The 12330-nt window shown below is 46.7% G+C and overlaps 1 protein-coding gene across 1 annotated transcript in view; it reads left to right on the top strand.

Annotated features, from left to right (window-relative positions):
• LOC130486028 (gamma-aminobutyric acid receptor subunit alpha-3-like) overlaps nt 1-10041 on the top strand; it is a 43724-nt gene extending 33683 nt beyond the window's left edge. Inside the window, exons 6-9 of the mRNA XM_056859193.1 lie at nt 3551-3685; nt 4178-4330; nt 8148-8359; nt 9565-10041. Of these exons, the coding sequence (XP_056715171.1) occupies nt 3551-3685; nt 4178-4330; nt 8148-8359; nt 9565-9903 (839 nt within the window). The 3' untranslated portion in view covers nt 9904-10041. The remainder of the gene's footprint in view (nt 1-3550; nt 3686-4177; nt 4331-8147; nt 8360-9564) is intronic.
• Nucleotides 10042-12330: the final 2289 nt, after the last annotated feature.

Here is a 12330-nt window from a genome sequence, read left to right on the forward strand (position 1 = left end):
ATTATTTTGCGCATGCATGTTTTTGTAATGCCTTATGGAAGGCCTAGTTCCCTTCCCGCATTGTTTAGTTACCTGACCATCCATGACACTGTGGGAGAATTGATTTCACCTACTATGCAGTTGCAAAAGCACCTGCAAGGCGAAAGAAAGTTCACTGCCACAAGGAAATACAAGCCCACTTCCACAGCTATTGTGCAGCCACAGGTCTGTTTGATGGCTTTTTGTTCAGAGGGCAGCAGACAATAGATCCAAGGCTCATGAGTGATTGAAGCTGTTGAACGAGGTATTTTCACCTGCCAAATCCTGTTTGCATGAATTTTGCAGCATCCCCAATTGATAGTTAAAGGGCAAAAAATGGGGCGCTTGGGAAACTGGCGTTCTCCAGCCCCAAAATGCTTATAGCATCCTGGAAGGGGAGATTTGGATCAGGAGGGAGACAGCTTCCTTTGTGTAACAAGCAAAGTTCCCAGTGCTTGTTGATCACATTGGTTTCCTGCCATTCCCTCAAGGAGCACAAAATGGCTAACAAGGGTTTCCCCTCCTGAACTTTGACCTTTCAGTAGCTTTGTGAGACTGATTAGACCAGGGGCGTCAAACTCAGTCCACATGAGTTGCGAAGGCTATTCTGGTGAACTGGATTTGTTTCCCCACTCCTACACATGAAGCCAGCCGGCTGACCTTGAGCTAGTCACAGCTCTCTTAGAGCTCTCTCAGCTCCACCTACCTCACAGGGTGTCTGTTGTGGGGAGGGGAAGGGAAGGCGATTGTAAGCCGGTTTGATTCTTCCTTAAGTGGTAGAGAAAGTTGGCATATAAAGACCAACTCCTCCTTCTTCTTACAAGGGCCAGATATAACATAAATGTCCCCTGGTTGGGCCAGGCCATGGCTCACCAGCCCAGATCGAGAGTGGAGGTGGTGTGGCTGACTCAACTGGCTCATAAGCCAGTTAAGAGCTCTCAAGGGGCCACATCCAGCCTGCGGGGCCTTATGTTTGACACCCCTGGATTAGATTGAAAGTGGGTGAGTGGCCCCAGATTGTTCCATGAACTTTATGGCTGAGTGGAGATTCAAACTTGGTCTCCCAGGTCCTAGTCCAACACTCAAACCACTACTCCATCCATACATGAGGACCATGCAGTTGGCCTGTTAAATGGGGCCACTCACAGACAAGATGGTGATTTCTGCATACCTGAGGGCTTCCCGGTACATAAAAAAATATTCTGCCCAGGATGCCATAAGCTTTTAAGGACTCTGACCACTATGAAGCCTAAAAAGTCATGGAGGGAATCATTTAAGAATGGTTAGGTTTTATTTGCATCCTTAATTTCAACCATAAAGTCTTCAAAGTGGCTAACTACATTTTAAAAGTACAATTTTTAACTATTTATTTCCCTCCCATCCCCAATACATTAGTCTCCCTTGCTGAAAGAATGCTCTAGTCCCTTCATCTCAGGATGGAAGGCCTGAAAGTTCTGGGAGCCAAGCAGGGAGGAGCCAGGCATTGCTCTGCCACAGCATAAAAACACACCAGCACATAAAAAAACAGCACAAATCAAAATCCAGCAGCTTAAAATGATGTACATAAAACGGTTCACAGACTAGAAGGAGACCAAAACAGCTTTACAAGGTGGAACTCCTCAGTTAAAAGCATAAAGGCAACCCAAAGGCTTGGTACTACCACTGGAAAAGCTCTGCCTCTGAATAACACCCACCAGACCTCTGCACAGAGTAGGACTTGGGATGAGGATGTTAACTGGCCAGCTGGACAGTATGGGAGGAGGTGGTCCTTCAAGCCCCCTACTCCCAACCCACTTAGGCCAGTAAAGGTAAGAATTGGCACTTTGATTTCTGCCCAGAAACAGATGGGCAGTCAATGCAGATCTTTCAGCCCAGGGGTGGTGCATTCCCTTGTATCCATCCTTGGAGAGAAGTCTGGTAGCCACATATGGTTTCAAAGGCAGCCCCTGAGCACTATTTCATTACACTACAGCGTGGTGTAGTGGTTAAGAGTGGCAGATTCTAATCTGAAGAACTGGGTTTGATTCCCCACTCCTCCACATGAAGCCTGCTGGGTGACCTTGGGCTAGTCACAGTTCTTTCCAACTTCTCACAGCCTACCTCACAAGGTGTCTGTTGTGGGGAGAGGAAGGGAAGGAAATATTGTAAGCTGGTTTGATTCTCCTTAAAGGATAAAGTCAACATATAAAACCCAACTCTTCTTCTTCTAATGAAGCACACTTCCCTATAATAAATATTGTCCAGTGTTGTTGTTGTTTCATTTGACTGTGAACAAAAGCTTTTTTTTATTAAGTTTTATTGAAATAGGCAGAACACTACAGAATATGTCAAAGTACACAAAGCATACAAAAAGCACAATGTACAAAAAGAAAAAAAAGTGAAGAAAAAAAGAAAAAGAAAAAGTGAGATACAAAATAAAACAGAAACTGACCTCCAACTCTCCTCACACAGACCACATACCTTATTTCTCTTGTGAATAACTTTGTTTTAATCTATTTTACTTTGATTATTATTTAACTATTTTCATATTTAAAATGTAAAGGTAAAGGTCCCCTGTGCAAGCACCGGGTCATTCCTGACCCATGGGGTGACATCACATCCCGACGTTTCCTAGGCAGACTTTGTTTGCGGGGTGGTTGCTAGTGCCTTCTCCAGTCATCTTCCCTTTACCCCCAGCAAGCTGGGTACTCATTTCACTGACCTCGGAAGGATGGAAGGCTGAGTCAACCTTGAGCCGGCTACCTGAAACCAACTTCCGTTGGGATCGAACTCAGGTCGTGAGCAGAGCTTGGACTGCAGTCCTGCAGCTTACCGCTCTGCCCCACGGGGCTCCTGTTTTCATCTTAGTCTACCATTTAATAAGAGTAGGTTCTAAAAATATATAAAAGAAGGGTTTTTTTAATGACCTGGAATCCGTGGCTGCTTCCCACGTAACCATGTGCTTCCTCTGCTGCGGCTTGCCTTTTCTTTGTTTGCCTAGAGCAGCAGCCCTGGGTGGAGAGACTCTTGATTCACATGTTTCAGAGAAACATCAAGGTCAGGAAGTCCCTTCCAGTGGCTGTTTCAGGGAATGGAGTGAGGGGGTGAGGGAGAAGCCTTGGAGCGTTGGCCTATAAACTGTCGGTTGCCCAGATTCCTAGTCTGAACAGCCGCAGAAGCGTTAATCCGGCATGCAGTTGAAAAATACATCCAGTGCCCCAGCAGGGGGCACTGCAGTTTGGTGCTAGAAAGGGGAATGGAAGCCCGGGAACTGGAGGTGCTTGAACCACCACTAGACTGAAGGACATGGAGGGGCCTGCTTGCTGACTTGCTCCCTGTGTACTTACTAACAGCCCCTTAAGAAGGGGCAGGCTAATGTTACACTTTCCTGTGCCGGACGTGACTTGCTTTATAAACAGGGCCTTCTTTCCTGACCTTGGGGTTGAATTTGTGGCCCTTACCCACTATCCTCAATGCAATTTCTTCCATATTTCAGGTTGGGCAGGGGCTGCAGAGTGCAACTAATGGTCTGCCTTTCGTCCTTCCCCTGTAGATGCCTACACCAAGTCTGAGGTGAACTACAACTGGACCCTGGGGAAAGTGGAGGTGGCAGAAGGAGGGTCTCGTCTAAATCAGTACGACCTTTTGGGCCACGTTGTTTCAAGAGAGGACATTGAAACAAGCACAGGCAAGAGAGCAACCTCATTCTTCTGGGGCTGCAGGCACCCAACACAATGGCAGAGAGGCTTGGGAGGGCAATTTCTCCACAACTGGCAACAGCTGTAATCCTAGTTCCTATACAGCAGGGTCCTAAACCACAGTCAAGGCTGGGTGGCGGTGCAGATGGAGGGTGTTCCTTTTTCCTTACCAGGAGCCAATTGAAAGCCCAGCTGCGTCCTTTCCTTAGGGAGGCAGCATTCAGGCTGCAAGGGCAAAAGGCTTCAGAACATCTGTGAGAGGATTACAAACTGGCATATGATTGCTTTTGGAACCACCTGCCCTGCATTCTGCTGGGTTCTTAGAGGCAGTCAATAATCACTGCATGAACTGGTAATTTTTCAGGACATGGGAGATTTGCCTCACTTCTCCAGATGGCCTCCCCAGTCAGCAAAGTATAGATTTAGCAACTGTATTTAGTGACATGTTTCTTTTCCCATGCCTTCCTTGCTGGTCCCTTTAGGGGTGTATGTTATGATGATCACTTACTTCCACCTCAAGCGCAAGATCGGCTACTTTGTGATCCAGACCTACTTGCCCTGCATCATGACGGTCATTCTGTCCCAGGTTTCCTTCTGGCTCAACAGGGAAAGCGTCCCAGCACGAACTGTGTTTGGTGAGTTTCTCACGTAAAGAATCTCAGGGCAGCCCGGGAGAAAAGAGGCCAAGAAGCAGGATGCTCTTCCGTGGGTAGTGCCTTGGGTACCACTCTCTGGAATGCCACACTGATGGGTAACTGTGTTTTGAGTATCTTGCTACCATAGTCTGAATGAATACCAACCACAGGAGTTTTTCCCCAAGAGGACAGCTATGATTGAGTTCATAGGGAGGGCAGAGGATAGGTCCAAATCTTTTCCAGAATAAAGAATGGTGCGGTTTGGATAACCAAAATGACTCTAAGCAGAGTTTGCAATCCAAAAGGCTATAGAGTTTGTGAAACTAGACGTGTGTATTCATAAGAGAGTCAGTGTGGTGTAGTGGCTAATATTGGGCTAGGATCTGGGACACTCCATGTTTGAATCCCTACTATCTCTGCCATGGAAGCTTGCTATAAGACCTTGAACCAGTTACACACTCTTAGCCTAACCTACTTCACAGAGTTGTGGAGATAAGGTGGAGGAGAGGGGAATGAGATAAGCCTCTTTGGGTCTCCATTGGGGGGGACAGGTGGGGTATAAATGAAGTAAATAAAAATAAAAATGGTTGTGGCAAGGGAGTCATTGGAGAAGAACAGTGTGGAGCAAAGATAGTAAAAATATTGTATTCGGTGGGGGGGGGGATATCATGCCTACCTTTGAACATGAAGCCTGATAAATTCCCTCGGACTTCATACTCAGCCAGGGTTAAGTTTTAAGTACATCAAAAGCTGATATTTTAGCCCCATAGATGCCCAAGGAAATTGACATCTCCCTAAAAATTGTGGTCCCTGTTGTCATGTCAGTTTCTGTCCTATGGGGGAGAAGAGTTCCCAGAGAAGGAGTTAAGAACATCCATCTTCCTTCATCCTTTCAGAATGCTTCCAGCTTCACTGGCCAAATCTGAAAGGGATTGCCCAGTTAAGGGCTCATTTCCCTCTCCCTTTCATTAGATCCTGCCCAGTTGGATCAGGGATGCCAGTTCTTCTGGAGGATGCAGGCCTTGGAATGCACACTTTTTATGCTACACCTGGTTCAGATATACAAGGCCAAGTCATCCTTGTAGAAAGATGCCTCCAGTTGGGGAGCCATCAACCTAGGAAGCAATTGCTTGGGTTCTCTTAGCTACAGCTAATTCTCTAGCCAGACCACACACACATACACACACACTAGAGATATTAGTAAGAGGAATTTTATTAATTCCTCTTTACCCAGTTTCTCCCTGAAATCCAACCGTCTGTTCATTTCCCTATTTTTAGGAATTTTGGAGTCTGTTTTGAATCAATTACATTTTGATCAGAGAAATTTGAAGAGAAGAGGAACAGGAAGGGAGGTTCTGCAAAATTTCAGAATTTCGCTTTGTAGATGCTCAGAGGCAGGCAATGCTTACTCAAATCTTCTTACCCGCCTGCTAGAGCACCCTCTGGTATATGGCATCAAAACAACCCCCCTGCAAGGGCTACAAAAGCATGCAGAGATGTATAATAGAAACCTTCAAAGATAAATTATAGAGAAATTCTTCTTTTGAAAAAAAAAAAAGAGGAATTAATGGCTATATCACAAGTGTTAATTGCAACCCTATTTTAGTTATATGGAGAATAGGATGGTGGGAAGGATCATAAGAGAAAAACCAGCAACTAGGATCAAGAAATTGTGATATGGAACACAGATATAAGAATCTCGGTTTTTCTTCTTTTTCTGGCACTGTTAGATGAGGATTGAGGACATTCATGGCTGGGGAGGGGAAAAAGGGCCTTCCTCACACTTCCTTTCCACCAAAAATAGGTCCTGAGGGATTCAGAAGAAAAGAGCATTTGAGTTTTCTTTTTTTAATTGTTACATATGCCTGTGTAACCTGAGAACATGACATTTTCTCCATAGCAGGTGCTTTCTCCTAGGTGTTATGCCCAAACGAATGCAGGTAATTGCTGAGTTATGCCTCCTTCCTCACTGGTTACTGCAGGTATCTTTCTTGATGCTGGGACTGAACGCCTACAGATTGTTTCTTTGTTGAAGGCAGTACTATAGGCATGACCCCCAGCTGGTATAGCTGACCTAGAAATCCCAGAAGAAGAAGAATCTAGTATAAATCTGCCACTCACTGGATGAATTTATCAATGGCACTTTGCAAAGAAATCTACTAGAGCTTTACTTAGGAGCTTGACTACTACATGTCAGTCCTGAATCAAAACTGAGGATCTCCCCTGGTCTTTTTGCTGGGGTTTTTTTTTACATGTAGGGTTGGATCCAAGCAACTTTCCTCCTGGTGAAAATATGAGGGAGGCATCCTCTTTGACCACAAAAAGGCTATGCTGGGTATCATAGGGCTTCCATCCTGCAATGTGACACAGGGCTGTAGTAAGAAAAGAAACTGAGCAAAATTGAATGAAAAGGCTAGCAGCATCCCACCTATGCTTTGGATTTCAGTGCCTACAGTTTGGCTTTCTTGGAAAGCTCACACACACCTTAAAAATGTCTCCATCCTCTCTGGTATTGGAGACTCCATTTCATTGCTGTAGTAAGACTGCATCTTACTTTTGGGGTTCAGAGTGAGAATCCACAAGGGCAATACTATCTGTGTGTGCAATTTATGGATGAGTTTTTAGTAACAGAAAGAGCTGTCATTCAAAGCAGTTTCCTCCCCATGGTTATTGGTTAAGGTCATGTCCATTCCGAGCTTACTATGCCCCCTTTTTCTTCACTTCCTATCACAGCACCCTGGGGTGAAGTCATAGAAGAGAATATTTTAGTTTTACTCCACTCCCTACCTGGGCCTCCCAATGAATCATTTCTGACCAGGTACGGAATAGGTTGTAGGGATGATTTTGATGCTCCTGCTGAAGAAGATAACCATGAACCATGGCCAGGCCTGTACCAGGGAAGGGTTGGAGCTACTGAACCAACCCTTCTCTTCAAGATGCTCACAGCACAGTCAAAGCTAATCCAGGGGGCATCTCCAGAATCTCCCCTGCTGCCTCTTCAGGTGGGAATTATGCACACAGCCAGAATCCTTTTTCCATTCGTCAGCCATATCTTCAAGCTGCCCTAAGACTCTCCCTGTGATTGCATTTTTAGGCTTTGGTACAAGAGAGGGTGGAGGGAAGGCATCATGGTATAGCCCGATCTCATCAGATCTTGGAGCTAAGCAGGGTCAGCCCTGGTTAGTATTTGGATGGGCAACCTCCAAGGAATACCAGGGTTGCTATGCAGAGGAAGGCACTGGCAAACCACCTCTGTTAGCCTCTTGCCTTGAAAACCCCATAAGGGGTCGCCATAGGTCAGCTGCAACTTGACGGCACTTTACACACACACACAAGAGGGGGTGGGTCTTCTTGGCCAATGCCATTAAGCCTCTTCATAATTCACAACTGTAATTGCCCAGATAGTTAAGAAAACAGAGGCATGGACAGAATGCAGTCACCGTACACATCAGTGTCAGACCTCAGATCAGAACCCGTTTCTCCCTCCCATTCTCCCCCTTACCAGCTTCCTGTCTCCTTTGCACGAGGCCTCAGTGCCGGCCATCCAGTGCAAAAGATGCTTGTGGCCAAAGGTGCTGATGGTACAGGTGGACACAGTCCCGTTGATGTCAACTAGCCTGTGCCCAGTTGTGACACCAGTTCTTTTGGTCTTCGGTGCGTCTTCATAGCATCTCAAGGTGGAGGCTTCTGTGGCAGAGTGGCCAAAGGAGGAACACGAGCTACGTGCCAGTAAAAACATACTGGGCAAGTCTGCTTGGGAGGGAGAAACCCTTCTGTGCCCTTTTTGGCAACATCCTCTCCTGTTTTGTTTCCACAGGGGTCACCACGGTCCTTACCATGACCACTCTGAGCATCAGCGCCAGAAACTCCTTGCCAAAAGTGGCGTATGCGACGGCCATGGACTGGTTCATAGCCGTCTGTTATGCCTTTGTGTTTTCTGCGCTGATTGAATTTGCGGCAGTCAACTACTTCACGAAACGCAGCTGGGCCTGGGATGGCAAGAAGGTCCTGGAGGCTCAGGAACTGAAGGTGAGATCATGGCAAGGGACAGGCCAAAAAGGCCAGCCAAAGCACACACAGACCTTGGGAGGTGCGTTCAAATCCTACTCCTAACAGGGCAGCAAAGTAAGGCAGTGATGCTTGGAGACCATCATGGAGGCCCAGCCTACATCCACAAGTGGTTGGATGTTGCACTGTCATTGTGTCATAGCAATACTTTGCAAATGAGTGTTCCTCTGGCCGAGACAGTCCAGTTGTAAATGAGGGCTCTAGTGCAACAATAATGTAATATCCAACCCTGTTGTGGAGGCATCCCATGACAGCCAGCAGCCGCCTGCCCTCCTTTCTTTTTTACATGCCACAAAATGAGTTCTGGTAATGCCTGTAACTGAGAATCAGTTTTTGAGATATGAGAGGTCGGTTGGCTGCTTCCATCAGTGCGCATGCTGACAAGTCCTACTGTGTATACGCCATCACATAGATAATTTCAAATGTTTATCTAATTTATACAACTGGCCAACAAACCTCGCCTACAAAGCCACCATGGTTATCAGCATGGTTTAAACATATAAGCCATGAAAGACTCCTTTCTGCAAGAAGCAATGGCATCCAATGTTTGTTTGTCATAATCTTCCTGATGCAGATACCATGTTTGGTATGAATTTATATTCGACAACACACTTCCTGCCATGGTCCTGTCCACTACAGATTTGCCTCTTGATGAGGCTGTACAATTAAACATGATTCAGGATCCCCTAATCTTGTTGAGTCTGTGGACACATTTGGAATTTTAGGAATGTGGAGTGGGTACCACGACTAAATGGCTGCCATAGGTGGGGGAGGGGAGGGCTAATCACAAAGTGTTGGGTGGTTGCAAGGCAAGCATCCTATTGCAATGGAAGCAGCTTTTTTTGAATGGGTGCTGGCTGGCAGAAACACAAGTGATGCACCCTGGGTTCCTCTGAAGACCTCCGATTCCAGTGAGATGGTGGAAAGCCAGGATTGGCTCTTTGCTTTAGGGAAGAGAAGCAGATGGGCACCTGAAAACCCATAGGTGGACACCATGGTACCAATGGGTGCCACATTGGGGATCGCTTCTAGCAGAATAGGAGAAATGGGCCTTGGTGAATTTATTTCTGCAACAGCAGCAATTTCTGGATGCCTCATATAAATTGATCTTTTGTCTATACAACCATGCCAATATACAAAGGTTTCCCCCCCCCTTTCCTTCTCAGAAGAAAGAGCCTGTCACTTTGGCAAAGAAAACCAACAACACTTATAACATTGTGGGGACGACATATGCCCTCAACATCACCAAGGAACCAGGCCTGCCCACCATTGCCAAGAGTGCTGCTGCCACCACAACCACGCCTGCTGCCGTTGTCGTCCCTCCTAAGGTGCCCCGAATGGAGGAGAAGCCCCCTGAGAACAAGAAGACCTACAACAGTGTCAGCAAGGTAGACAAAATGTCCCGCATCGTCTTTCCTGTCTTGTTCGCCATTTTCAATATGGTGTACTGGGCTACATATGTAAACCGGGAGTCAGCCATCAAGGGCATCATTGCCAAACAATGAAATGAGGCACATAAAACCTTCCCTCTGCCCACGTGAACCAGGTGGAGGAATCTCTGTGGGGTTCCTTGGCCACTTGGCTGATTTGAGATTTGTTTTCTCTGTTGTTCTGATTGATTTTCTTCTGTTGAGTTCCTTACTCTCCCCACCCCCTATACAAACCAAACTGTGATTTTACAAGAACCTCTAATTTCTTGTTTGTTTTCGTTCATTTTTATTGTTGGGCGGGGGGGGGGAGTTTCCATGGAAAAGTGTGCCTCTAACATGGTGAGTCTGACGTCCAGCTCCCCCTGCCTGCCCCCTCCCTGGAAGCTGGCTGCTTGCCCCTTTCCTTCCATGCTAATTCTGCTGAGGAGAGCTGAGCTGTTTCTTTTCCCAGGCCTCCCCCTGCCTTCTGATGGACTGCCCTGGTGATTCCAATTGTCCCTCTTGCAAGCAGACGTCCCCTGGCCCCTTCTGGAATCTGCTCAGTAAGGCTAATGGTGGCTTATCTGGTGCGGCTTCTGTTCTTGTGCCTCAGGGAGAAAGAAGTTCCCAGTTGGGAAAGCAAGCTAGCACCACTGGAGGGCTGTCATAAGGAGAGGGGTGACGAAGGAGGTGGGGAGAGGTAGTGGAGACCTCCTAGCCCAGGAGTGCACCAGGCTGGGTTTGGCACAAAGTTCTGCTGTCGATAAGTTCAAAACTGCTTATACACCAGTGATCGCGTGAGCAAGTTGTAGCACTTGAATGGCAAAGGCCCTCTCTTCAGCCACTTGTCGGCAGTGTTATATTGCATGCCTTGTTTTCCTTGGGGTGCTTAGGAAATTCTCTCACTCTGCACTTTGGGGTTCTGGATCACCTGTTCCAGGTCACCAGGTAGCATCTATGCATTAGTCCCCTGATGATGTTGTGGACGGGATTTCTGATGTCATAAAGTTAACTGTGCAGGCACAAGTTGCGGCATTCTGCCCCTTTGTGTCTTTTTCTTCCCGCATAAGTTAGGTGCACATTGAAAAACTGTGTGCAGTGGTTTATTGAGAATGCATTTGCGCATTTGTATGCATGAGCGCATCATTGTGCGCATGTCCATTTTGTTTTTTCATGGAGTGCTCATAGCCTACATGTTCTTTTAGGGGTTTTCCAGATAACACAAGAGCTATCTCTCTCTCTCTCTCTTTGAAGTGGCCATAGGAAGAGTCAGTTAACTCCAGCTGTGGGCTGATGCTGGAGTAGTGCTGAGCAACTCATTCTCAGTTTCCCCCACTGCAAACTGCCCTGTGAGGCAGGCTACAGATGCAGAAAATGCTGCCCTCCTTTTGCTTATTTTTGAGTAGGAGAACAGCAAGGCTAAAACCCTCTTGTTGCAGATCTTTAATTTTGCCCTCACTTTCCCAGGATTAACCGCGCATTCCTGAGGGGGGGCAAGTCCTCTTAGGAGGAGGTGTGACCTCGCCCCTCTGCCGGCACGGTCTCTCCGTGGTGCAGGCCACGGTGGAGAATTGCCGTGACAGAATGGGGGGGCGTTCCTGGGGTGTTCCCGGGGTGGGCCGGGGGGAGGAGCTGCCAGTTGGGGGCTTCCTATCCCCGTTCGCCCCATTACGCCAGCGCCAGGAACAGCGTTGCTGTGCCTGCTTTTTTAGCAGGCACAGCCTCGCTGTTTTCAATGGGGCAAAAGGCCCCGTTAAACCAAAAAAAGCCACGAAAAAAATGCCAATTCTCGGGAATGCGTGGTAAGCATTGTGCACTTCCTGCAGGAACTTCCAACCAGACTTTGCCCTTACAATAGGCTTAGATTTTTTGTTTCCTCTCTGCCCCACCCCATAATACTAGACTTGCTCTCTTGCGCCCATGCATCCAGTTGTGCCCAAATAAATTAAAGCACCAAGTCAAAAAAGTGTGCCAAAAGGGGGCACCGTAAGATATATTGTGAAGTAGCTAGTTTAGCCACACACAAAAATTAATTAGCACGAGAACTTATTTTATCTAGTGCACTTATGTGCCATTAGTCCACCCATATGGGATCTCAAACAGGTTAACAGTTCAGAATTCAAAATATACAACCAATCAGAATGTTGGAAAATATAACAACAGGCAAAAATCCCATAAAAACAGTAACAACTTTAGAAAGGTGTGAATGGGTGTCCTGACCTAAGTGCTCCACACTTAAAAACTATTCTGATAATGGAGAATGGGTGTGTGTGCTTTCACTAAAGAGAGAGAGAGAGGTTAGAAGAGGGGAAGCATGAGATGTTGACCAGTTCAATCATTATTTATTTAGAGAGTTTGAAGCTTTGGATCTTAAAATATCTGGAAGTAGCATTCACCAGAACCTACACCAATATTTTGTGGACCAGTACCTCTGACCCATAAAGGACATCCCTGCAGGCTTCTGCACTTGCTGGAATAGGAGCCATCTGCAATGGGATGTGCACACACATTCTGGCATAACTA

The sequence above is a fragment of the Euleptes europaea genome, chromosome 13 (assembly GCF_029931775.1).
Source record: "Euleptes europaea isolate rEulEur1 chromosome 13, rEulEur1.hap1, whole genome shotgun sequence".
NCBI classification, from domain to species: domain Eukaryota; kingdom Metazoa; phylum Chordata; class Lepidosauria; order Squamata; family Sphaerodactylidae; genus Euleptes; species Euleptes europaea.